Genomic DNA, 27,365 nt, shown 5'->3' on the forward strand with positions numbered 1-27,365 from the left:
AATTGTAAATGGGATTGACTCCTTAAATTCCTTGAGGAGAACACAGGCAGCAACCTCTTCGACCTCAGCCGCAGCAACATCTTCCTAGGAACATCACCAAAGGCAAGGGAAGCAAGGGCAAAAATGAACTATTGGGATTTCATCAAGATCAAAAGCTTTTGCACAGCAAAGGAAACAGTTAACAAAATCAAAAGACAACTGACAGAATGGGAGAAGATATTTGCAAATGACATATCAGATAAAGGACTAGTGTCCAAAATCTATAAAGAACTTAGCAAACTCAACACCCAAAGAACAAATAATCCAATCAAGAAATGGGCAGAGGACATGAACAAACATTTCTGCAAAGAAGACATCCAGATGGCCAACAGACACATGAAAAAGTGCTCCATATCACTCGGCATCAGGGAAATACAAATCAAAACCACAGTGAGATATCACCTCACACCAGTCAGAATGGCTAAAATCAACAAGTCAGGAAATGACAGATGCTGGCGAGGATGTGGAGAGAGGGGAACCCTCCTACACTGTTGGTGGGAATGCAAGCTGGTGCAACCACTCTGGAAAACAGTATGGAGGTTCCTCAAAATGTTGAAAATAGAACTGCCCTATGACCCAGCAATTGCACTACTGGGTATTTACCCTAAAGATACAAACCTAGTGATCTGAAGGGGCAAGTACACCCGAATGTTTATAGCATCAATGTCCAAATTAGCCAAACTATGGAAAGAACCTAGATGTCCATCAACAGATGAATGGATCAAGAAGATGTGGTATATATACACAATGGAATACTATGCAGCCATCAAGAGAAATGGAATCTTGCCATTTGCGACAATATGGATGGAACTAGAGCGTATCATGCTTAGCGAAATAAGTCAAGCAGAGAAAGACAACTATCATATGATCTCCCTGATATGAGGAAGTAGTGATGCAACATGGGGGCTTAAGTGGGTAGGAGAAGAATAAATGAAACAAGATGGGATTGGGAGGGAGACAAACCATAAGTGACTCTTAATCTCACAAAACAAACTGAGGGTTGCTGGGGGGAGGGGGGTTGGGAGAAGGGGGGTGCGGTTATGGACATTGGGGAGGGTATGTGCTTTGGTGAGTGCTGTGAAGTGTGTAAACCTGGCGATTCACAGACCTGTACCCCTGGTGATAAAAATATATGTTTATAAAAAATAAAAAATTTAAAAAAAATTGACAATAAATAAATACATAAATAAAATAGAACTACCCTATGATCCGGTAATTGCATTACTGGGCATCTGTCCAAAGAATTAAAAACACTGACTCAAAGGGATACATGCATCCCAACATTTATTGCAATTATTTATAATAGCCACTTCATGGAAGCAAACTAAGTATCCATCAATAAATGAATAAAGAAGATGTTACTAGGGGCACCTGGGTGGCTCAGTGGGTTAAGCCTCTGCCTTTGGCTAAGGTCATGATCTCAGGGTCTTGGGATCCAGCCCCCCATCAGTCTCTCTGCTCAGCAGGGAGCCTGCGTCCCCCTCTCTCTCTGCCTGCCTCTCTGCCTACTTGTGATCTCTCTCTCTGTCAAATAAAATATTTAAGAAAAAATAGATGTTACCACATTAATGGATTATTATTGAACCATAAAAAAAATGAAATCTTGGGGCGCCTGGGTGGCTCAGTGGGTTAAAGCCTCTGCTTTCAGCTCAGGTCATGATCCCAGGGTCCTAGGATCGAGCCCCACATAGGGCTCTCTGCTCAGCAGGGAGCCTGCTTCCACCTCTCTCTCTCTGTCTGCCTCTCTGCCTACTTGTGATCTCTGTCTGTCAAATAAATAAAAATCTTTAAAAAAAATGAAATCTTGCCATTTACAACAACATGGATAGATCTAGAGCATATAGTGCTAAGCAAAATAAGGCAGTCAGAGAAAGACAAATACCATATGATTTTCCTTATACGTGGAATTTAAGAAAACAATTAAACAAAGAGAAAAAAAAGACAAAAAATAAACTCTTGACCATAAAGAAAAAAACTGATGGTTACCAGAAGGATTAGGCATCCAACTCTTGATTATTCCCCCCACCCTGCCTGCCTCTTTGCCTACTTGTGATCTCTCTGTCAAATGAATAAAATCTAATAAAAATTAAAAAAAAAAAAAGGAAAGATATACATGCTCATGGTTTGGAAGAATTAGCATTGTTAAAATGTCCATACTACTCAAAGCAATTTACAGATTCAATAGAATCCCTTTCAGAATACCAGCAACATTTTTCACAGAACTAGAACAAATAATCCAAAGAGATTTATGGAAACACAAAAGACCCTGAATAGCGAAAGCAGTCTTGACAAAGAACAACAAAGGGTGGAAGTATCACAATCACAGTTTCAAACTATACTACAAAGCTGTAGTATTCAAAATAGTATGGTAGTGGCACAAAAATAGACCTAGATCAATGAAACAGAATAGAGAGCCCAGAAATTTATGCTGGTATGGTCAATTATTTCATATGACAAAGAAAACCAGAATATACAATAGGGAAAAAAATTCAATAAATGGTGCTGGAAAAAACTGGACCACAGTCTTACACCATACATACAAATACACTTGAAATGGATTAAAGACCTACATAAATGTGAGACATGAAACCATAAAACGCTTGAAAAAACAGAGGCAGTAATCTCCTGGACAGCACATTCGTGTTTCCCCAGGCAAGGGAAAAAAAAGCAAAAACAGACTGTTGGGACTGCACCAAAATAAAAAGATTTTGCACAGCAAAAGAAACCATCAGCATAATGTAAAGCAGCCTACTGAACGGGAGAAGATATTTGTAAATGATCTGATAAGGGGTTAATATCCACCAGAATATATGACGAACTTACGCAACTCCACACCAAAAAACAAATACTCCAGTTAAAATATAGGCAGAGGACCTGAATAGACGTTTTCCCAAAGAAAACATCCAGATCACCAACAGACACATGGAAAGAGGCTCAACATCACTCATGTTTAGAGAAATGCAGTTCTGAATCCGATGAGATATCACCTTATACCTGTCAAATTGGGTAGTACCACAAAGCAAGAAATAAGTGTTGGTGAAGATTGTGGGGGTGGGGGTGGGGCAAAAAACCAGGAGCCCTCGTATACTGTTGGTAGGAAAGTAAATTGGTGTAGCCCCTGTGGAAAACAGTATGCAGGTTCCTCAAAACAATTAAAAACAGAAATAGCATATGATCCTGAAATTCTCTTACTGGGTATGTAATGAAAACACAAATTCAAAAGGTCACACACATCCCTGTGTTTATTGCAGTATTATCTACAGTAGCCAAGATAAGGAAGCATCCTGTGTCCGTCGATATGTGAATGGAAAAAGATGTGGGATACACACACACACACACTCACGTGCACCCCAGAACATTACTCGGCCGTAAGACGAATGAAATCTCCCATTTGTGAGAACATGGTTGGACTTAGAGGATATTCTAAGAGAAGTAAGCAAGGCAGAGAAAGACAAATACCATATGATTTCACTTGTATATGGAATCTAAAAAATAAAATCCCAAAGACTAAGTACAGAGCAGAAACTAGTGGTTGTCAGAGGGTAGAGGTATGAGGGATGGTCAAAATGTGTGAAGGGGGGTGGGAGATACAAGGCTTACTGTTACGGAATGAAAAAGTCACAGGGATAAAATGTACAGCATAGGAAATAGTCCATGGTACGTAGTAGGGTTGTAAGGTCGCAGATGATGGCTACACCATGCTGAGCCTAACATCATGCAGAGTTGTTAAATCCACCATGTTGTACACCTGAAATTAACACGATGTGTTAACTGTACTTAAAAAATGTGAAAACAATTAAAAAATAGAATTTGTGACACAAGGAAATAACTCAATAATTTATATCAACAACAATAATATTTTATATCAACATGTGTCTGTGTTTATAATACATCTATTGTTTGGGAGGGTTTTTTGGTGGTTTTTGTTTTACTGGTTATGGGTTCGTTCTGGGTTTCCTCTAAAAAGTTTGTCACAATATATGGAGGTCACAATTCCGATGATAATGAGTCTTTGGCACTCATGTCTGAACATATTCAAAAGACTGGTTTCTAAAAAATAGAACGACTAATGAATAAAACATTTACATGTTGGTGTAAGTAACAGATTTTTATGAAAAATAACCAGACTTTTCAAAACAAACATGTGAGAAGAGTAGCATTGTTTTGTTTTTGCAAGTCTCTTTAATGTCAGGCTTCACAGAAGGTGGCTCCTTCGTCATATCTGCTTAGAATCCAATCGGTTGTGATACCACACATCATGAAATGGAAAATTCCACTGTATATTTGTGAGAGAATGAAAAAAAAAGCAAATGAAGTCTCCATATTACCATGATTATCAAAATAGTTTTGGACTCACAGAACCTTTGGAAGCTTAGGGGTCTCCAAGAAAAGGGGTCACTTTGGGGTCCTAAAGGTGTACACTGAGAGCTGCTGATATAAATCCATGATATATTAAGAATTAAGGAAGATTATACCCCCTACTCTTCTGCAACCTGGAGAATTATTTTGACTAAACCCCAGATTTTAGATAACTATCTCTTTAGTTCATACAGATTACATTGTAGGATATTATTTGCTTTCATCACCTGATAATAGGCCCCTTGTGTGACTTTAGAGTCACACAAAGAACAAAAATTCCTCCAAAATATTTATCTCCCTGGGTTTTGCCTTTGCTCGTCTGTCTTCCAGACACCTAAGGAAACTACACTGTGGCTTGCAGGGGAGAGATGATGACGATGCTTGTAGCTCATGCTGGGTGCTTAGTGGGCACCAGGCGGGAAGTGTCTATGGGACTTAGGGTTAATGAGCTTGGTTGAGATCCAGTATCTGGACCTGGATCATACCCAGTGTCCTTTTGGCATGTTTGCACATCAGTGATGGTTTTACATACTTTGCTAGAGAAGTATGAGAAGGACATTCCTCAGACAAGATTATTTCAGCCTCTAGTGCAGTGTTATAAGGAGATAGGGATTCAGTACATTTTTAAATTTAATTTTATTTAAATTTATTTAATCTATCTAACCAACCAAGGCACCAGGAAGTGATTCAATACTTTGAGTGGTTGTCATAAAATACTTATACCTATGTTGTATGGGCTAGTGGCATTGACAGGTACAGTGTGAGATAGAATCAAGTGAAAATATGGATTGCTTAGGTTGATATTCTGAATTGACCATTGACCATTGATCCTCCTCGGTTAATGTCTAGTAACACAATGATCTATGAAATAACTCTCTGGTGTATATGTATATATTCTTATTTTTAAGTGGTCTTATATATGTATATTCTTATTTTTAAGTGGTCTAGTGTAAATGTATATTTGTATATTCTTATTTTTAAGTGGTCTAGTGTAAATGTAATGATATGGACCAATCTCTTCCAGGCTGAACCCAGACCAGCCTTCATGAGGAAAGCCAAAACCCAGTGTCACTACTACTGTATTCCTCGGGTAGGTGCAAAGGCTTACTCTGATGAATTGGGGTGGCGGAAGTAGGCACTGAAAGATACTCTAATACTTTGTCCATGTTCCATGAAATTTTCTCCTCTTTCACAGTATCTCCCGGTCTAGAAATTATCCTTTTGGATCTGGTCTTTTCATTCAGTAAATATATATAATTGAGGGTTTGCTCTGCATGGGGTACCATACCACACATAGAGATGTAATAGTTAACACAGAGACCTGTTCCTGCTTCCATCATAAAAATAAATTCATTGAAGGAAGACAGAAATAGATGAATGAAGAAATAAAATAATTACAAGTTGACTAGTGCTTTGAGGGACTGACAAGGGGTGCTTTGGTGGAGAGTGATGGTGTGGAATACTGGTTTCAGATAGGATGGTCATCAAAGGTCTTTCTGAGGAAGTGACCTTTAAGGTGGAGTTTCAAGCATAGGAAGGAACTAGACTTAAGGATTTAAAGCAACAAGATTGGGGAGAAGAGAGGATGACATGTTTGAACAACTGAAAGTTCTTATTCAGAGTGCTATTTAAGGGGACAGTTACGGGACCATGACTGACTCTCAGGGAGGGAAAGGCCTCACTGAGCACATTAAAGAATTTGAATTTTATATCAGAGGTGAAGGAAAATATGGGTGGGTTCTGAACAAAGTTATTCGGGGTCAGGATAGTATAATCCAATTCATATCTTAAGAAAACTATCCTGGCTGCCATATTGAGAATTGACTGGAGAAGTGAAACAGAAGAGAGCAGCTGAACTGGATGGAGGGCTTTGGAAATAGTGAGAAATGGGGTCCCTCCAGGTACATTTGGGGGCCAGAATTAATAAATCACTGACAGATGGAAGAATGGGTGAGGGAAGAAGAAGTAAGGATGACTCCTGGCTTTCTGTCTTTTAGAAGTTGGGTAGATGGTGCTCCCGATGAAGGAGATAAGGTGAAGGAGGAATATGTGGGTCAAGTAGGAACTAGAGTTTATGTGGTAACGTGTTAGCTTTCAAAAGTCTCTGCATGTCTAGGGTTTTGATGAGAAATTGGAATAATGAACAATTTTCTAGAAAATAATTTAATAAAGTGAACTCCATAGATGGGAGATATTCATAGAAGAAGTGGAGAGTTGATGAACTACTGTGTAGACATGAGTGGTTCAGATTGTGTCACAGAGAGTTCTACTGGTCCTTTATCAAAGGATAACTTCAGTGCTAGTGACTAAATGGGACTAAAGTGTAATGTTATTACTATTTCAACACAGAGAGGAATGAAAATTATCAGATTCTTCTTATGCATCTTGTATTTCAATGCCAAAGTCCAATGAGAATTGCATGGAGAACCACAGAACAATCTTACTCGAAATAACTAAGCCAAAATTCAAACTAAAATATTGGCAAACATCATTTCACAGCTTATTAAATGATTAATATGATCAAGTGAAATTTACTCCAGCAATGCAAAGATGGTTTGATATTAGGGAATCCATTAATACACTAATTGCTAACTGATCTAGGGAGAAAAATCATTATGATTCTCTCCATATTTTTCAAAAGGCATTGAAAAAATTCTACATCTGTGTTTAGATTTGCATACCCCCATAAAATTGTCATAACTAGATATTCCGTAGTGTGATAAATCTCAGTCCAAAAGCCACTCTTATGTTAATGGAGAAACTAGGAAGGCATTATTATTAGTTTCAGGAACGATCAGCAGGGAAATTCAGTAACGTAAAGATGCTAGTTCTCACACAATGGAGAGCAGAGAAGGCAAAGCTCTTTCCTGACTTTTCTAAGAGCACGAATCCCACTTGTGAGGGCTCCATCTCATGATATTAAGCCATCCTGATCACCTCCCCAAAGCTCCACTTCCTACATCAATCACATGGGTTCTGGGGTGAGGGGTGAGTTTCAACAATTGAATGGGGGTGGGGTGACACATTCCATCCATAAATGGTGTCAATGTATTGGCTGTTTCAGCGGAAGAAAAAGTTAGGACAGTGAGGGAAGGGAGAGCAGGTGGTTAGAAAGACCCGATACTTGGCCATTATAAAATGGATGTTGAGAATCAAGATCTCAGAGGTGGGAAGTCTGTGATGACAAAAATCTGAGAGCATGTAGCTGTGGCGGGATTGAAGAGATGCTTTCGACCATGAGGAGGGGAAAGAACCGGGAAGCCAGAGCAGGAAGGTGGGTCCCTCACGATGGGGGTTGTTACTACTACGGCTGATGGGAACCTAGGCCAGGTGACCAGAAGGGCCAGGTTGACGGACAATTATTCAGATGACCGGTATGAATATCAGAGAGGTGTCTGCAGGAGAGGGAGTGGGTCCTGTGTTTGCTACGGGGAAACTAACAGGATAGCAGAGAAGAGGAAAGCTCTTAACTGGCAGAGTGTATTGGGGAAAGTGGTGCCCTCAAAAGTCAGCCATCTTTTAGTTAAAAGGATGAGGCAGGGAGACCTTTTCTTTCAAGAAGAGGCTGAGGTGGGGCATCTGGGTGGCTTGATTATTAAGCATCTGCCTTGGCTTGGGTCATGATCCCTGGGTCCTGGGATCAAGCCCTGAGTCAGTCTCCCTGCTCCATGGGAAGCCTGCTTCTCCCTCTCCCATGCCCTCTACTTGTGTTCCCTCTCTCGCCATCTCTCTCTGTCAAATAAATAAAATCTTAAAAAAAGAGTCTGGGGATACTGGGAGGCAGACTAGCACAGAGGAAATAGGTAAAGGCATCCTTAGGTGAGAATGTGTGTGATAATGGTGCCTTTTTAGCAGGTCTTAAGGCAAAGAGGAATTTGAGACAGGATGGGATTGATTCAGAGATTTTTTTTTTAATATTTTATGTATTTATTTGAGAGACAGAGACAAAGCAGGAGAGGGGCAGAGAGGGAGAAGCAGACACCCCACTTAGCAGGGAGCCCAATGTGGGGCTCCATCCCAGGACCCCAAGGTCATGATCTGAACTGAAGACAGATGCTTAACAGACTGAGCCACCCAGGCTCCCCTGATTCAGAGATATTTAAGGGAAAAAGATTGTAGAATGATTACTGTGAGCTGTAGTCCTTCCCTGGATGGTTCAGCAGCTCCTGGGGTTACCACCCTGCAAGCTTTCCAGCAGCGTGGCGAGTCCCAGAGAGTAAATAAACATGGAATGTGTAGAACCACCACCAACTATTCTGTTCTTGGATACGGTCACTGTAGAGAGAGCACTCCTCTTGCCCGGTAGGGTTCTTTGAATATTTTGTTCATTCCTATGGTATTTAATAATGAGGCTTTTTATACATCTATCAACTTGAAATCTTCTTCAAATTAGAGGTCTAAAGTAGATTCCCTAAGTAGACCATAGATCTAAATACATTTTTATAAGAATACAATTCCATGTATCTTATAGTGTTATTAAAAAAAAGCACCCATGTGTTTTGTTTCATTTAATTTGAGAGTAACTGAAGTGGGTGATTTTTAAGAACTCCAGTATCCCATGTTGTGCTTGGTGATTTTTGAGCTAACAATTCCATGACTATGAAAAGACCTTAAAGATTAAACTGGACTGTGCAAGGGTATGAACAGGGTTGTGTATCACAAACAATTCTCATAAGGCGGTGTTGGAAATCGCCTGAATGCCCAGCTAGAGCTCGGTTAAACAGATGGACAGATTTACATGATACACCACATCCCCATTAAAAAGAATGGTTAGATTGACTTGGGAAGACCTTTAACCGCGAGTGAAAAGTAAAAGCTTGTGGCAAAACATCGTAAACCACCTGATTGCATTTGTTTTAATTCCAACGAGAAAGCTGGCTTGGGCCACACAGTGGTGCATTAGTACTGTGGCATCTTTATTTTGCTTCGCTCCCCATGGAAGCTTTAAGAACTTTAGAGTTGGAATGGAACAGAATATGTTTTAGCTGTGTGTGTTCATTCACTTAAAAGACTGCTGAGTTTATGAGGTGCCGGGTACTAGCTTCAGTGCTGGGGCTGGAAGAGGACCCAGGAGGGCCTCGACCACAGGGAGAGTGCGCTTTAGGATAGACAGGGGAGGGTAAACAGATGAATTCAGGACAGTGGTTAAGTGGTAAGAAGGGGAAAAGTGGGATGACAGAGATGGATGGTGTGAACGGAGCATCCAGTCTAACCTCTTGAAGTGACATTTGAGCTAAAACTTGAAAGGTGGCAGAGCCGGGAAGGGTGTTTCAGAAGGAATGGCCAGGACCAGTGTTTGAGGCCGTAACAGTTTGATATGTTCTCGGAGTTCAGTGAGGGCCAAACAGCAGGAATGAGGGCAGAGGGGTGTAAGGTGAGGTTGGGGGTGCTGTGTGCTGGGTGTGGTGGTGGTTGCCTTGTAGGCTGTGGAAGGATCTTCCAGTAACAACGAATGTTTCTGATGCCTTTTAAAGCCCTCTGTGCATGTGTTAGGTTGGGGGACGATGACATGCGCAGCAGAGAGGGAACTGGAAGGGTTGCTGATGAGTTGTGTAGCGGGAAGGGTGAAGGACGACTTCCAGGCTTGGGTGTGAGCCACCTCGTGGAGACTGGTGTCACTTAATGAGCTCATAGTTCAGCTGGTAGGGTGCAGGGGAGGTTGTGGATAGATATTAAAAGTGTAATTTGGAACATATAGTCGATGTGTGACTTCAGCATCTGAATGGAGTTGGCAAGGGGGTAACTGGGTAGTTGAGACTAAGACTCACGGCAGAGGGCTGAGCGTAGGACTGGCTGAGTTGACTTGGACGGAAGTGTCAGGACAGAGTCCTTGGGCTGTTCCAGTGTGTTAAATAAAGTAAGGAAGATAAGGCCAGCTGAGGGGAAGGAGGAGGGGTTGACCACTGAGATAACGAGGGTGGTGTTACAGAAGACAGTTTGTGTGTGTGCGTATATATATATGTGCCTGTATACACAGTGAGAGGTCTAGAGTCTAGAGGATATTTAGCAAAATGTCAGCTGCGGTTATTTCTGGGTGGTGACATTTTAGGTGAATCTTCTTATCCTAGGCTACTTCTGTACTTTTAGAATTTAATCCAAGATATGAATTACTTTTGTGAAATAAATTCAAACTGCATAACATTTATATAGAGTTATTTTTCCCCTTTCCCTAACCCTCCTTCTCATCTGTGATCCAGAGGTAACTACCTCTTTACAGTTTGGTACACATTCTTCCAGACACATTGCCAATGCTTCTAGAAGAATGTATACACATGTCTGTGTAAGGGTACATATGTGTGTATATATATATATATATTTTTTTTTTTTTTTAGATTTTATTTATTTATCAGAGAGAGAGAGGGGGAGAGAGTGAGCACAGGCAGACAGAGAGGCAGGCAGAGGCAGAGGGAGAAGCAGGCTCCCTGCCGAGCAAGGAGGCCGATGTGGGACTCGATCCCAGGATGCTGGGATCATGACCTGAGCCGAAGGCAGCTGCTTAACCCACTGAGCCACCCAGGCATCCCCATATGTATATTTTTAAGTAACACAAATGTTATGCTAAAATAGGCATTTTTTGGTTCCCTGTAATAAAAGCAGAATCCTTTCCAAGTCCATAATATGGATCTATTTTTTTTTTATTAATCGTAAAATATTCTAGTTCATGGACATACTAAAACTCATGCATTGGGTTCCCCATTGATGTACATCCAGGTTATTTTAAATTATTATTATGAATAACTGTAGTTATTATTTATTACATAAATCCTGAATTAGTTGTCAGGAAAAAGTTACTATAAATTTTAAAAAGACTTTATTAGGGAGAGAGCATGTGTGTGAGCAGGGAGGGAGGAGAGAGAGACACACACACAGACTCCCCGCTGAGCAGAGAGCCCTATGTGGCGCCAGATCCCAGGACTCCTAAGTCATGACCTGAGCTGAAGGCAGATGCTTCACTGAACCACCCAGCTACCCCAGGAAAAAAATTACTATTTTGGGAAAACAAAAATAGCAAGCCTTCAAGATAGTACTAAAAGAGGATATAGAAAAAGAGACTAATCTGGGTTAAGAATATTAGCCTAATTCCCAGGCCTAATGGAAAATTCACATGGATCACATGTGAATTAAATGTACATGTTACAGTTGGTCGCATGTAACAGGAATCAGGCTCCCACAGCTAAGCCATATTGGGGTTGGTTCCCCCCCCCCCCCCCATAAGCAGCAGCCAGAGGGAAGGAGATTTTCCAGGGCTGGTGATGTAATGGCATTGAGTGGCCATCAGAGGCCAGGTTCTTCGAGCTTCCTGTTCGGCCATCTTTCATATGGTTTTAGGCTCTGTAGTGATTTTCTGCTCTACTTCTAGAACTCTCATCTGAGCTCCAGGTAGGAAAGGGTGAAAGGTAAAAGGTGGGTACCAGCAGAATCTACCTTTGTCTTCCTTTTTTTTTTCTGAATTAAGAAAACCATTTTTGTGGAAGCCCAAACTTACACTTTTCTTTATTTTATTGACCTGGACTGGGTCACGTGGCCCTCCATAGGGGAAAGGGAATGTGGGGCGAATTTAACCATTGCTGTCTTCTCGTGTGGGGATCGGTGCCTAGGAAGGGAGAACAGAGGTTGAGCAGGTATCTAGTAATGTCTGTCGAGCCTGAATCAAAATACATGTGCAGAATGGAGGAAAAAATAAATAAATCGCACGGGTGACTCTGCCTACCATTCTCTGCGATGAACATGCCTAGTGTTTGCATTAGGATGGGAAAATCTATTTCCTCATTCCCTCTTCTCTACCTCTTGTTTTATGAAGATCAAATGGGGCTCAGTCCCAGTCCGGTTGTTAAAGACAATGAAGTTTCCATACAGCATGCCCCCCAAAGCCAGCCCAGCCGCTGCCCCCAGTACTCCACCCAAGAAATAAATGTGTTTTTTCTGATATTGGAGGAAAAAATAACCTGCTGTGTTTGCCTATTGAGATAGCAGCACATTTTCAAACAGCACGTTAAACCTTTTTTTTTTCTTTTTTTTTTTAAAGGTATTCTTTTATCTGAGAGCACGCAGGTGTGCGGGGGGAGGAGCAGAGGGAGAAAGAGAATCCCAAGCAGACTCCCGTTGTGCATGGAGCCCAATGCAGGGCTTGATCCAAGGACCCTGAGATCATGACCTGAGCCCACTTCAAACAGCCACTTCACTCAATTAGCCACCCAGGTGGCCATTTTGGGGGGTGGTTTTGACTTTGGCCAGCGTTCACCCAGTGCCCTGACCTCAGCTGCGCTTGGCCATGGAAGATGTAGCCTCACAGAATGATGTGAGTTAGGGACGTAGCTGATGAAACACGCTGATGTCGTGTCTGCCCACTGAATTCTGAGGGACCAAGGGATGGGTCGTTCAGACGGAGCTAACTACAGTTCTTTTTATTTTCTTTCTAGCAGTCCAAGCCACCTGAGGACGATAAAGCTGGCTTGGGCCACACGATGGTGCTTTAGTGTTCTACCTTACTCCTTTTTCTTCACTCCAAGTGGAATCCCTGAGTTGGACTAGAACAGAATTTGTTGGTAGTTTCCTATTGTGTTATTGTCCCTTTGTTCACAAAAGTTAACCTTCTGTGTCAAAATTTGGCCAGAAACTAGCAAGTTTGGGATGTTTACCAACTCATAGTGTTGCTTTTTTTTTTTTTTTTTTTAAATAATGATTTCAAAGTAAAACTGATTTTTGTTTGAGAAGGGTCCTCAGGTTTTATGGGGGAAAGAAAATCTTAACATTTGTATATATGCCATTTGGTATATCTCTCAGAGGAGGATTTAATTTGTGACGAAAAGAGCTCAGATGAAAATGACATTGTATTTTGAAATAGTTATTATTTCACTTGATCCGCAAATATTCTAGTTTCTTCAGCACTTTCACAAAACCGCCAGCTTGAGCAGAGGAGAAAGACTCTAATAAAAGCTCTAATAAAGTCTGAGTGCATGGAGTTGGCATATACAGTTGAGTGAATTTATTTTGGAAAAATAAAATCTAATTTAAGGCCATTTACAAAGTAACTATTCATGAACTGGGTAAATATAGTTAACGACCAGGAACCAAAACGGTTTATTTGTTGTATAATATAACTTAGTGATGTAATATAGCTATGTATTATGTATTTAATCTGCCAAAACAAGTATTTACAACTCCAGTGTGTCATCTTTTTTATTTAGGATTTTTTAAAAAGATTTTATTTATTTATTTAACAGAGAGAGAGAGAGATCACAAGCAGGCAGAGAGGCGGGCAGAGAGAAAGGGGGAAACAGACTCCCCACCAAGCAGAAAGCCCGATGCAGGGCTTGATCCGAGGACTCTGGGACCATGATCTGAGCCAAAGGCGGAGCCTTAAACCGCTGAGCCACCCTAGTGGCCCGATTTAGGATTTTTTTTTTTAATGACCTATAGTTTAGTATATTGTTATAAGCTTTACAGAGTGTAAGAAGATTTTTTGTTTAAGCCCAAAGGGTCTAATTAACCTCATTTCATTTGGGTATATCCGGTTTAGGGCTCACAATTCCTGGTGATCTGGAGTTTTGTGGATTTCAGTCCTGTTACCCTGACAGCCTTCAACGAAAGACATCTAAAGAGTCTATGTGATTTCTGGTAACGGGTAAACATGTATTGGAGAGCTGTCCTCTCCAAAGCCTTCAGTGAGCTCAGGTGGGAGAGGTTAGGATGGGTAAGGTGTGGTCTTAGTCAGAACTTAGTCTTAAGAAATCAGGTAACTGAAAAATCTCCAGGCTGTGTCTGACAAGCACCATAAATGAGGTGTAAACTGAGGCACCAGCAGGGGTGTGAGGAGGGAGAGGTCTTTGTTGTGGGGGTAATTGGGGACAGTTTCTTGGAGGAAAAGCACCATCTGGGCTCTGGGTGGATGGGGAGGGCTTTTCTAGGGTTGGCAGAGACGGTCTATCGAGACTGGTGGAACTGAGCCAGAGGGATGCAGAATTTGTTTGAAGCTGTAATACTACAGGGCATTATTGGAAATCAAGGCCCAAAATGCTGTTACTGCCTTGATTAGAAGGGCTTTATTCTTTGGTGGGAATGAGTCACTGAAGACTCAGCAGACGATGATAAAGGAACACAGTGGTTTAGGAAGATTAATCCACCAGTAGTATCAAGACCGAATGTGATCTGCCTGGAGGCTTTAACAGCAGTGAGGTCTCCCTAGGACAGAATGCAAAGGAACAGGTGTGCTAGCTCACGGCAGGTAGAGGATTTTAAGGGCTATGCTTGAGGATGAGTTGATGTAGGTTGCAAAAACCATGAACTTGAGATATTGGGGGATATCTCTTTAGAAGTACTCCCCAGAAAATCTTTATTCAACATTGTCTTAGTCTGCGAATCCTTATTGAGCACTAACTGTATGCACAGCCGAGCTCTGTGCATGGTGCTGAGGGTTCAATGTTGTTATTGTCAAGGGCTTCAGGGAGCTAGCTGTCTGATGGGGACAATGACACAAACACGGAAAGCAGCTTGGACCTGAGTTCACCTCCTCTCTACTAAGAGCAGCCTGTGGCCACCTTAGGGAACTCTGGGACCAAGCTGTGGCCTTGACCTCATTTGTGGTTTCTGACATTCCTCTGCATTTTAACCCCTTCTGTCCTCCACATCGGATCTTCCCAGTATTTACTGTGATCCGCACCCCTCTTCCCTGTGGATTATCTCCTGGCCTGTGTACTGTGTGTGTGTGTGTGGGGGGGGTGTTTTTGACATACAATGTTACATTCAAGTGTGCAACTTAGTGGTTTGACAACTCATTATATTACGCTGTGTTCACAACTGTAGCTTCCGTGTGTCCCCACACATCCCTATTACAGTATCATTGACTGTATTACGCTCTGCTGTTTATTTCCACGACTCACTCATTCCATAACTGGAAGCCTGCATCTCCCTCTCCCCTTCACCCAATTTGCACAGCCCTCCCCCACCTCCTCCCCTCTGGCAACCGTCTGTTTATAGTTACAGTTCTGATTCTGGTTTTTGTTCATTTATTCATTTTTTCAGATTCCATTTGTGAGTAGAATCATATGGCATTTGTCTTTCTCAGTCTAATTTCACTTAGCATAATACTCTCATGGTCCATCCACGTATCAGATAATATGATCTCACCCTTTCTGATGGCCACGTGTTATTCCCTTGGGTCTTTTTCTATAGCACATCTTCCTTTTCCATTCGTCTATTGAAGGACACCCCCCTTGCTCCAGCATCTTGGCTATTGTAAATAATGTTGCAATAAACACAAGGGTGCATGTATCTTGTCAAGTTAGTGTTTTCATTTCTACTGGGTAAATAACCCCCAACGGGGGAAATACTGGATCATATGGTATCTCCATTTTCAAGTTTTTGAGGAGTCTCCGTACTGTCTTCCACAGTGGCTGTACGAGTTTGCATTCCCATAACAGTGCACGAGCATTCCCTTTCCTCCACATCCGCACCGACACCTGCTTTTCCTCTTCTTGATTTTAGCCAATCTAATAGGTGTGAGGTGATGTCTCAGTGTGATTTTGTTTTACATTTCCCTGATGATGAGTGATGTTGACATCTCCTCCTGTGTCTGTCCACCATCTGTACTACTTCTTTAGAAAAGTTTCTGTTCAAGTCCTCTGCCTTTTCTTTCCCCCATTTTTTTTTCTCCAAATAGCACATACCTTCCCCAATGGATTGCTGTGGAGTTTTTTTATGTTGAGTTGTATGAGTTCCTTGTATGTTTGCATGTTTTAAATATTAATCCTTTATTAGATCACCTGCAAATATCCTCTGCTCAATTTGTTGTCTTTTTGATTTGTTGGTGGTTCTTTTTGCTGTGCAAAAGCTTTCTGTAGTCCCAGTAGTTTATTTTTTGTTTTGTTTCCCTTGCCGTAGGAGACCTATCTAGAAAAATGTTGCTACCTTTGATGTCCGAGAAATTACTGCCTGTGTTCTCTTCTAGGATTTTTATGGTTTGGAGTCTCACACTTAGGTCTTTAAGCCATTTGGGGTTCGTTTTTTTCCTATGGTGTTAGGAAGTGGTCCAGTTTCATTCTTTGGCATGTAGCTGTCCTGTTTTCCCAGCACCATTTATTAAAAAGGCGGTCTTTTCGCCATTGTATACTCTTGCTTTCTTTGTCATAGATTAGTGAATTATACAAATGGGGGCTTATTCTTGGGGTCTCTGTTCTGGTCTATTCTGATCTATGTGTCTGTGTGCCGGGACCACACTGTTTTGATTACTGCAGCTTTGTAGTGTGTCTTGAAATCTGGAATCGTGATACTTGCAGCTCTGTTCTGCTTTCTCAGTATCGCTCTTGTCACACAGGGTCATCTTTGGTACCATGCGATTTTAGTATTTGTTCTAGTTCTGTGAAAAATGCCTTTGGTATTTTGATAGAGATTATATTTAATCTTTAGATTCTTTTGTGGGCTCCAATTTACACTGGGGGTTCCGGCTCAATTTTTTTTTTAAGGTTTTTTTTTTATGTATTTGACAGAGAGCCAGTGCACAAGCAGGGGCAGCGGCACGCAGAGGGGGAGAGAGAGAACAGGCCCCCTACTGAGCAGGGAGCCTGATGCGGGGCTCGATCCCAGGACCCTGAGATCATGAACTAAGCCGAAGGCAGCCACTTAACTCACTGAGCCACCCAGGCGCCCCTCCAGCTCACTCTTGACCTCCCCATTTTTCTCTCCACCCTCCCTTCCTGACTCTCCCCCAGCCCCCGACCGCCAACCGTGGACCTTGAGCCCTACCACCAGACAGAGCCTGCTTAATCACTGCCACAGCTGTATAGGGTCAAAACTCTGGGACGATCCCCTTCACGGACATGTGTCGGTATCCCCTTCGTGGTTCTGCTGCTGAATCCTGGGCCCTAATCCACAGGGTAACAGTCCTGTTGTTCCCACAAGAACTTAACCTATGTTTCAAAAGAATAATTTCACGCTTAGTGATGTTTCAATGTTTTTTTTTTAAGCTTTTATTTATTAATTTGACAGAGAGAAATCACAAGTAGACGGAGAGGCAGGCAGAGAGAGAGAGAGGGAAGCAGGCTCCCCGCTTAGCAGAGAGCTGGATGTGGGGCTCGATCCCAGGACCCTGAGATCATGACCTGAGCCGAAGGCAGCGGCTTAACCCACTGATCCACCCAGGCGCCCCTGTTTCAATGGTTTTTGCCGCTTTTCTCAATCCCAGTGTCATGAACTCAGGACTAGGGGCTCAGCCTTTGTAGTCAGTGTCCCCATGTATGTGATAGGAGTCTGTGAGCCCAGACACATTTAACAGCATAAACAGACATCTTACGGACTGTGGTAACCGCCTGTTTTCCCTCTAAGAGTTGTCTACTAGTAGACACAAGCTCTTTAACAGCAGAGAACTTGTCTGTTCTCTTTACATTCTGTTCCAAACCCTGGGCAATGCCTGACACATAGGAAATACTCAAATGCTTGCTGAGGGAGTGGGGACTCCCTTGGAATCCGAAGTGTTTAACCTCTGGAATTAGGACCCTGAGATCATGACCTGAGCCGAAGGCAGAGGCTAACCCACTGAGCCCCCCAGGCGCCCCTCTTTTTAAGCGTGAATTGATTCCACCGTTTAAAATGAAATCCCAGTGGGTTAGGAGGAGACTCCAGAATGTGCGCTCATCCCCACGCCCCATCCAGAGAGCTAGATTGAAATTCTCCCTCTGTGCCACCTCCCCTTCCCTTTTCCCCTCCTGCCCCATCCCTGTTACTATCCAGGAATGTAAGCAATTTCCTAAGTGGACTTTGAGCACATCTTTTGGACTTGGCTTGTTCTAAGGTCACCGTTCAGAACCGCCCCAATCCCTGATCCTGCTGGACGACCTTGACCTCCGTCTCTGTGGGGCTTCCTTGTGGTCAAGTCTCAGCTCAGCGGCCAGTCCCGAGCTGCAGCAGCCTCCCCTCCGCCTGTCTGGGTGCTCCTCGCGGGGAGGCTGCGGGCCCCAGAGCATCCGATGTGGTTTCTACCTCACGCGGTCAGCTCAGCCAGGCCAGGGCTCCTCCTCGGGTTATTCTGTAGAGCAAATCTGTTCCTTATGACCGTTATATCCTCTGCTCATCTAACTGGTCTAAACTTTTTCTCATAATAACCATTTTCTGAAATCATTTAACTTGGTAGATGAATACTATGTAAAGGTCATAATGTTACATAAGAGGCCATGCATTGCTTATTGAAATGAAGAACTAAACATTTAAAATTAATTGCTAAAATATCCCTTTATTAAAAAAAAAATCCTGAGTAATAAGTCATTTGGGGTACCACGCAGGCACACATTTTAATGTCTTCGAACCAAATAAGAACAATCTCAACATGCTTTGCCTTAGTGTAAAAATCAATTTATTATACAACAGCCATACAGAATGCTCATCTGTCTACAAAGGAAAATGGCTTCTCTTGCCTCCCTGTCCACCCCAATCATGATATTATGTTCTCAAGTATTTTCAAAGGAAAACCGAAAAGTGACATCCCCATTTTCTAAATAAGGAAGTCCCCAGAAACATCATAAAATGGTATGGAAGAATCAGAATGGTCTCTTACCTACAAAGTGCTGTTCTGCCCATCACAGTATCATTTTCGTTTCACAAATAAAAAAGAATACTTCTTTAATGGGGTTAGGGAGGACGTTCTCTCTCAATATGCCTAAATGCTTCAATATATCATGGCGATGGGTTGAAAATATCACTTCATTTCCATTTAACATTCTATTTTAAAAAAATTAGAATTTTTAACAGGTGCTTATAGTATTACATATTTTCATTCTTATTAAGAGTAAAAGGAAATTCAGTAACAAAGTTTTTGTTTTTCTAACAGTATAGATAGGCTGTTTTTTTTTTTTTTAAACTGCTTTAAGAATGTCACATTAAGTGTAGACATTTTGCTTTTTAAAGTTTCAACACTTAATGACTGGTTACAATAGTTACCTGATCCAGTTTTTGTGGCTAAGATTTCAGAGCTCTGTGTATTTGTATCAGCCCTTGAATGGTTTAAGGCTAGAAGTGTTTGATTAGAACTAAAGACCTAAGGGGAAGCAGGGTCCTGAAGCTTCTAGGTTGAGCTGGGAAGTGCAAACTACCCCAGTTTTTCCCTTTGAGAGGTTTCCCGCTGCCTTCTACTTAGGGCTGGTGGGCTCCGTCACTCTGCTGAAGGATGGTTTCCCTCCTTTCTCGGCCAGTACCAAGTCCAGGGAAGCCGCAAAGCAGCAGGTAAACAGAGCGGGGAGCACGCCCGGTGAGGTCCGGCTTCTCCCTGGGTCCCACTTTCCCCCTGGATGTACTTTGAAAACAGATTTTTAGCCCTCACTTGGGACCTAAAACTGAACTCGAGTCCAGTTCCTCTGAGGAGCTTAGTCCAATCCGTGTTTTGCTGCAGAGGAGAGGCCAGAGGCTGGCCCTTCTTTTGGAAAGAGTTTCTGGGTGAGAACGAAACTCAGAGCAATACTGTTAGGACGCGATGGAAGGAAATGGGGATGAAGCGCCCTAGAAAAATCAGTTTTCAACAACTTTTTATAAGAGTAAATACCGAGTAAGTGGGCATCAGAAATGCGTGTTGGGTAAAAACGGCCCAGGGGCCCGCAGGCTGCACGGGTGTACACGCAGCGCGCCTGCCCCGCCCACCAGCCCGGCCGTCACCCTGGGCAGAGCAGGCCAGGTCCGAGGGGGGAGCGGCCAGGAGCGGGAAGGGAGAAGACGCGGTCGGGGTCTGTGTCGTGCCAGAGTCCGCACTCTTTTTCTAAACAGGGAAGAGAATTTTAACACTGGAAATCGAGGGGCCAGGAAGGACAGGAAGGCGGCCCTGGGCAGTCCGGACCGGCCCAATATCGAATGTGGCAAGTCTTACCGGTATAAATCTTCCTCGCATCTTCAAAAACTACTCTTTCCATTCTGGGTGCAAGTGAACAGTAAATGTTTAATACTTAGAAAAAAAAAACAACATTACTGCTGCTCTCTGCTTTTGTGCTTGTTCTCAGGAGAAAGCCTGTTACCTGGGCAGGGGAGGGGTGTGCGGAGTTTGCCGAATTGGCAGTTTTCATTGAGGTTCATTACCAGCCCCTGGCTCAGCGCTGGACTCCGCATCATTCTCCTCTTCCCATTTTCAAAAAGTTAACCTACAAAGCTTGACAGCAGTGTTTGGGGGTATCATCCACAAGCAGGCTCACAAGAAGTAGCGGCCAACTCAACATCTGTTTTGCCCCAACGGCTCTGACTTCTAAGTATTCCAGTGCCTTCTCCTTCTAGGGAAAAGGGAAGATTCCTGGATAAGAAAGGAAAGAGGCAGCCAGATTTAGATCCTGCTTTCAGAGCTGAGCAGGGTGTCTGTTCACAACATAACCTGGGGGAATTTAACATAGGAGGTAGACAGGAATCTATGAATAGTCACGGAAACCAAAATAAAACAGAGGAACGACTCCTATCCGAAGCCCCTGAGCTAGGAGGATTTGGCAGGTTTTTTCCTCCTTAGAAAAAGGAATTGTCAAAATAAAATACAAATTTCATTACCATATCACTAAGTTGAGACTTAGAGTCTGTCAAATTCCTACTCTACCTTCAAATTTTTGCTAGGTTTTCCTGTTTTCTGTGTTTTAATATTTTCTGGGGTTGGGACAAACGGACTGATGAGGTTATTGCTTAATAAGGACTAAGCGATTATTGCTTAATATAGATGAAGACCCTGTGGTTAGAAGGTAATTGACATTTTGTTTTCAACATTTGAATCTAAAGGAAACGTTTTATTTGAAGACTGGCTTCAGAAAACAAGGCTCCATGTTTCCTGGCTTTGCATGTGTGTAAGGCGGTACAGAGACAGTTTCTGGTGAGGGGGTTCAGTTTGTGGGGAGGAGGACAGAGAAGCTGCACCAGGTCTGAGGTGACGTGGTGTGCTGACGGAAGCATTCAGTTAACAGGTTAACCTAATAGCAGTATATTAGTACATTCCAGGTACAAATGATTTATAAACTCAAAAGAAATTAGTTTATGCTAAAACATATATAACTTTCAATTCAGTCTTTGCTTTAAAACAAGCGAATCTGTTAGGCTATTATATATGCTTTGTCTGTCACTTGATGTTTACTGTGCTTTCTTGTTGATGACCCCATTAGTGGCGGTGAAGTAGGCTTTGGAGAAACCATTCTTCACTTCTTTCCCAGCAGGTGGCTCTTCCGTAATTTTCTTCACCGGCTTTTTCCGGTATGTCTGTTGGATGTGTAGATTTCAAAGAAGGAAAAGGAAAAAGGATTCTTGAATAAGACTTTGTCTCTGACATGGCGCATAATCGAAAACAGCTCATGATATTATTATATGATTATAACATGGACATATAAGAATTTTTGTAATAGGACAATTTTTAAGCTAATGGTTAAAAACAAAAGGGTAAAAACCAAGACAAATCTGAATTTCCATGAAAGGTTATTTCTTTCACCTTATCCATGTTGGTTAGGATTCCCGTGTTATGGGATGAGCGCCCAAATTATTCTGCATTAGTTGCTTCCTTGTAGTTCCTACAACTGAGATACTTTCCAATTCAAGCTGAAAAAGTGCTATTATTTTAGAAGTACTAGTACCTTGGATTCTGGCTTGATTTGAGTTTTGGCATATCCTTCCTAATTCTGACAAAATACCTGATTTCATTTTATTTTTGTATTTTTTTTTTTTTAAAGCAATGGTATCAACAAGGGTCAAGGCTGAAATTATAAACTCTAAAGGAGGAAGACTCCATTTGAAGGACAAGTAGGGATGACGTCCCGGGTGCCCATCCCCCCCCTGCTGGGCCACAGGCTCCTCCTCAACACCAAGCACCACATGTATTCCCTGAGCTTTCCTGGAACGGTCTGTGTCTGTTTTTGTTTGGGTGGCTTTGTTTGGTTCCATCAGTGGTTATTTCTTTAGAGATTCTCAAAGGACACTTGTATCTCTTATGAGACAAAGCCTAGCCCTTCCAATTTCAGAAACACAGGGGCTTAAAAACCTGTCAGAGGCTCAGGCTCCTACCGCTGGGCTCTGTACGAAGCCTCTGTGGGTTAACTTTCATCAAATACAAACTAAAAAGGAAAGAACCTGTTGTCTGAAGAAATATCCTTGATTATAATTTCGGAAAGTGCTGTTTTGAGTATAAATGTATGTATGTTCTCATTTCTTTTTCATGGAGCTTACTTTCCCTGCCCACCCCCTGGCCCCAAAACACACATAGGAGAGTAATTTAAAATCCACAGCAACCTGAGGCCGGTGCCCTGCTACGGCTTTCATCAGTTTTTTGTCTTAACGGAGTTTCATTTAAATTGTTGATTAAAAAGAAAATGACCATGAAGAAAAAGCCAATGTGACCTTTCCATGATGGCTGGCCTCAAAAGAATATTTTCCAAAGAGTGAGTTTATAATATCACAGTGTTGATATGGGAACAATTTTTTAATACTAAACTCATTTAGCTTTTGTTTTTCTCCATTCAAACAGACTTCTGCGTTCACTTAGAAGACTTTGGTAGCTTGGTGCAAATACATCAACCAAACGTGTGACCTGACTGAATTCTAATAAAATGCCCACTAGGCTCGAATAGGGGTTATCTTTCAAGGGGAGGATGCAGGGCATGGAATTAGGAATGCAGGTTTCTCTGGTTCCTTTGGGTGTCTCTGTTCCACACAAGTCTGTGCTGTTATTTAATTGCTTTTATGTAAGGCAAAAGCCCAGTCTACTATGTTTTGCCGCTGAAGACTTACAGGTCACTTACCTGCACGTAAAAATTTAAGAAGAGGATGACTAACGTCAGCATGTAGGAAGACTGGAAGATGAGACAGCCCAGAGGGAAGCCGCAGGGCTTCACCACTGCACTCATGGTGTGCGTGATGGTGAGCACGAACTGCACCTGGTGGGGGCAGGGGGCGGGGTGGGGGGAGAGGCGGCGGGTGAGGCGACCTGGTAAGCCATAGAAAATCCATTTTGCAATGCTATACGTTGAGAACTCGACTTCTAGTACTAAGATTTGCAAAAATAAGATGCTGAAGCAACCCCCCATCCTATCCAGACATTTCACCTGAAGCACACTAGTAGGCGGCTAGGATTGCCCCTAGTTTTCTCATGGAAGAGTAGCAGTTGAATTCTTTAGATAAGAAGGAATCGGTTAAAATTAATGTCTGGGTTAAGGCATCTACATTTCAAAGCAAGGGATGAGCTAATTGTATCCACAGAGGACATTTTAAAACACCAGGTTTAATGCTTAAAAGGTTAATTTTAGAGAAAAATGGGCAGCCTCCTCGCCTAGAAGAGCCTCTGTCCAGGATGACCGATTCCTTTCCTCCGTCCCTGAGAATACTTAGATGCATCCCATGGAGAAGAGCAGAAAGGGGTGACATACCAGCTGAGCCTGTGTGAGGTATTTCTTCCACCAGAGATACCTGTGCATGGACGGGAACACGGAAAGGCCGTAGTAGGAGTACATGAGGATGTGGATGAAACTGTTCAGGGTGGGTCCGAAGAAGCCTGTAACAGTCCAGTGTACAGTGGAAAAGTTACCGTTCATTTTCATCGAACGAGACTGGTTCTTCCTGTGTGTCATCAGGGAAGATGAGTAACAACTCCGGTACCAACTTACCAGAATTAACTGGTACGTTCAGTTAAGTTAACCAGTAAGTTAACTGGTAAGTTCACCTTCGTTTCTATGTTACTAGTCCAGCAGGATTTGGCAAAAGTCGCCAAGATAGGACAAAACTGGGATGGTTTTTCAGCCAGAAGGTCAACCAAACAGGTAATTCCTGATCTGCAAAGGCTTTACTGTCTCTTACACCATCATTACTGTCCACAAATTTGGGAGAAAAGGAAACATTTGCTTAAACCTGGTGGCAGAGTTCCTTTGAAAGAGAAATGCCTCCACTTTTGCTAAACCTGTGATGAAGCATTCTGGTTGCGGGAAGAGGCTGCGGGTATGAGGCTGAACAAAGCTCTGAAGCGTCCAGGAGGGCATGTTGCTGTTTATATTTATGACTCAACCTGAAAGGGACCTAGGAAGCAGGCGCTGCTGGGGGAAAGCGCGGGGGAAGGTCCTGCAGGAGAGATGGCTGGGACAGAAGAGGGGTCAGTGAGTGAGGTTTCCCAGTGGCCGGGCCAGCTCCTGGACTTCTAGGACAAGGAATATCTAAAATCCAGTTTTAGGATCTATGCTGTGCCCTCCCTGCCCCTTCCTTCCTGAAGTCCCTATAGCTGCCATCAACGGGAGGTGACTGGTGTTTCAGGAAACCAAAGGAAAAAACTAAGTTCTATGTTGGCTCAACTAGGAAGCAAAAGAATTTAGCTGCCAGAGGTCAGATGTCAGAGACGGGTTCATTGCTGGAGAGCGGGATACTCACGGTCATGAGGATTAAATCCATACATCCACGCACAGTGATTACAACATGCCCGGCAAAGTGACTACTACTTACATGCCACCTCGGGATCCAGATGGAGGTGACTCCTGCTCTTGGAGGGGCTGTAGAACTAGGGGACCCCTAGAAGCTGGGTTCCCTTGGATGTATTTGTTTTACCTTATAAATTTTGTCATCTGGAAAAGGGGCAGGACATATCTGACTGAATAATACTGTATAAACTGAAAAGTTCTGCACCTATTTCGGTTAACCAATTTAAATTCTCCAGCCTGGTTTTCCAATTCTAGATCAGAGGTCTGGTTAGATAAACACAAATCAATGAATAAGAAATGAAAACGCTCACATCCAGTAAGTCCTTCACAAACGCTGGCTGGAATAACTTTGTACAGGGCTCGGATTTACATGAAAACAGAGTTTCAGAGAACCAGCTAGCATGTCAGTGGGATTTCTTTACTCACCTGAGTTTTCATTACCATGAATGAATGGAATTGGACTACTTGCTGTTTATAATTTTATAATATTTTAGGTTCATGAGAAATTGTCATACACAGCATCTTAACAGGAATCTGATGTCTTTAAACAGATTATGTGAGACGGTCATTCAGATACTTAGTGATTGTAATGAGATAGCTGATAAACACAAAAAATACTTAACCTTGATAATTCTTTGATATTGATTACAGCACAAGTCTATTGTGATCTTAACAAAACTGTAGACACTAGATTCGGTCTAGGGGAGGTATAAAAAACTCCCTCTTTCTGATTCCCGCACGCCCAGCAATTTCCTTTACACTCTGGTTTCAATGTATGTCTTCATGGTCACTGATACTTTTTAAAATGTCAAGAATGTTTGGAATACATCTTTAAAACCCCAAAATCATTTTGACTTAAGTTTTTACTTGTTCTGAGTTTTCATAGAACAGTTTTAGATTTGGGGATATAAGACAATCAGAAAGGACTGCTGTCTCTTTTGCAGGTCACAATGGACCCATTAGTGAACCGTGAAATTGCTGTAGTGAGAGTCATAAGCTTTATTAAAATGTGCAACAGAATTAACCACAATAACAGAACCCAAAAGTGCATCCCCCAGAACTAGGGGAAATAGTTTCTGAAATTCTTGTTTCATACAAAGTATATACATGTAAAGAGGCAGGGATATTATGTGTATTGTAGTTCTCAGTTTAAAAAAAAATACTGAAAGCCACAGAGAGATGTGGCCTTAATTCTTCAGAGTGGGAAGAGAGCCCTAGGAGTTGAAGTGACCCCAATCTGAAGCACTGCTAGGTGGAGACTGTGGAAAGTGCCAGATTTATTTCTGCAGGTGTCCTTGAGCCCCTAGGGTTGGGGTACAATTGCTCCAGCTGGGGTACATGTTCCTGGCCCTCAGCCTTAAAGATGTTTTTAAAATTTACAATACTCAGATTTTGCCAGAATCAAAGACCAGATAGCTAAACGGCCACTGGCAAACAGGTGCTTCTCTGTGTAACAGTGCAGCCAAACCCCCATGGCTTCCCTTTTCTCTCTCTCCTGATCCATGTGCAATATTCAAGACATAGAGGTCTTAGAAGACCAACTACAGAGACCTGAATAATCAGTGAAAGCACTTACTTTGCCCACAAGGTATCCAGTTCAAAACGCACCACCAGATGTTAAACATGGAGGCATGATGGTATACGTGAAGAAAAGTAATCTGGCTGGTTTTTTTCCGCAAGACAAAGAAAATTGTGTCCAGGAACTCTACTGATTTGGAGAAGTAGTACCACCATAACACCTTGGCTACCTGTAAGGATGTGGAAACAGGAAAGAGAAAAGGTGAGCAACGAAAATGCCCATCCTGCTGCCCTACCTACCTCTCGGCAACCTGGGGGACACTGGGCTTCACTAGTGTGCATTTCTCTCCCCATCCCACAAGCACCTTGCCGGCCTCTCTACCTCCAGCTTCTCCTTATTCCCAGCAATCCCCCCCACTCTAGTGAAAATGAGTCAGGCCTCCAACACGCAGATCTGATCAAGGGAGTCCTGGGCACCTGCAGAGCACAGGTTCTTTCCCTGGTTTGCCCTGGCTGCTATTTCCAGCACCCCTGTCCGGCCACACTCCCCCATTCTCGGGGCTCACCCCTACTCTTTGAGCACACCACCCTACGCTGTCCAAGTGCTCTGCTTCCTCTCACTGGGCTTCTTTGCACCCTCCTCCCCACATCCGTGCTCCTTTCCTCTGGAACTCTACCTAACCCTCTGCTTGCTTTTCTTAGGCTTCATCAGCTGCTCCTTCATTTGCATTCCCCACTTACCTGCTGCCTCTGCCCTCAGTGAGGAGGACAGTGAGGTGAGGATGAGGCACAGCCGGCCCACCACACAGGGCAGGAACTGCCCATCGCTGCTCCGTGCTTGGCACTCAGCAGATCACTACTGTTCCTCAACACTGGGTTTACATTTTTTCCCCCCTCTTCCTCTAACCTATGTAAGTTTTTATCTCTTTCTTAACTGTTACAGGGGCCTGGAGCCGTCTGTACACACACACTACGTCTTTCACGTCTTCTCCTCAGATTTATTTTTTTTATTTTTTTTTTTAAAGATTTTATTTATTTATTTGACAGAGAGAAATCACAAGTAGA

General features: G+C 42.6%; 2 protein-coding genes across 2 annotated transcripts in view; one reads left to right on the forward strand and one right to left on the reverse strand.

Annotated features, from left to right (window-relative positions):
• Positions 1-20,523, forward strand: part of SYCP2L (synaptonemal complex protein 2 like) — a 130,811-nt gene extending 110,288 nt beyond the window's left edge. Inside the window, exons 32-33 of the mRNA XM_059401499.1 lie at positions 20,143-20,244; positions 20,373-20,523. Coding sequence (XP_059257482.1) covers positions 20,143-20,244; positions 20,373-20,523 — 253 coding nt within the window. The remainder of the gene's footprint in view (positions 1-20,142; positions 20,245-20,372) is intronic.
• ELOVL2 (ELOVL fatty acid elongase 2) overlaps positions 18,605-27,365 on the reverse strand; it is a 63,790-nt gene continuing 55,029 nt past the window's right edge. Inside the window, exons 5-8 of the mRNA XM_059399434.1 lie at positions 26,359-26,530; positions 23,748-23,872; positions 23,124-23,258; positions 18,605-21,594 (exon numbers count right to left, since the gene is read on the reverse strand). Coding sequence (XP_059255417.1) covers positions 21,469-21,594; positions 23,124-23,258; positions 23,748-23,872; positions 26,359-26,530 — 558 coding nt within the window. The 3' untranslated portion in view covers positions 18,605-21,468. The remainder of the gene's footprint in view (positions 21,595-23,123; positions 23,259-23,747; positions 23,873-26,358; positions 26,531-27,365) is intronic.

This window comes from Mustela nigripes, chromosome 5 (genome assembly GCF_022355385.1).
Source record: "Mustela nigripes isolate SB6536 chromosome 5, MUSNIG.SB6536, whole genome shotgun sequence".
In the NCBI taxonomy this organism is placed as follows: domain Eukaryota; kingdom Metazoa; phylum Chordata; class Mammalia; order Carnivora; family Mustelidae; genus Mustela; species Mustela nigripes.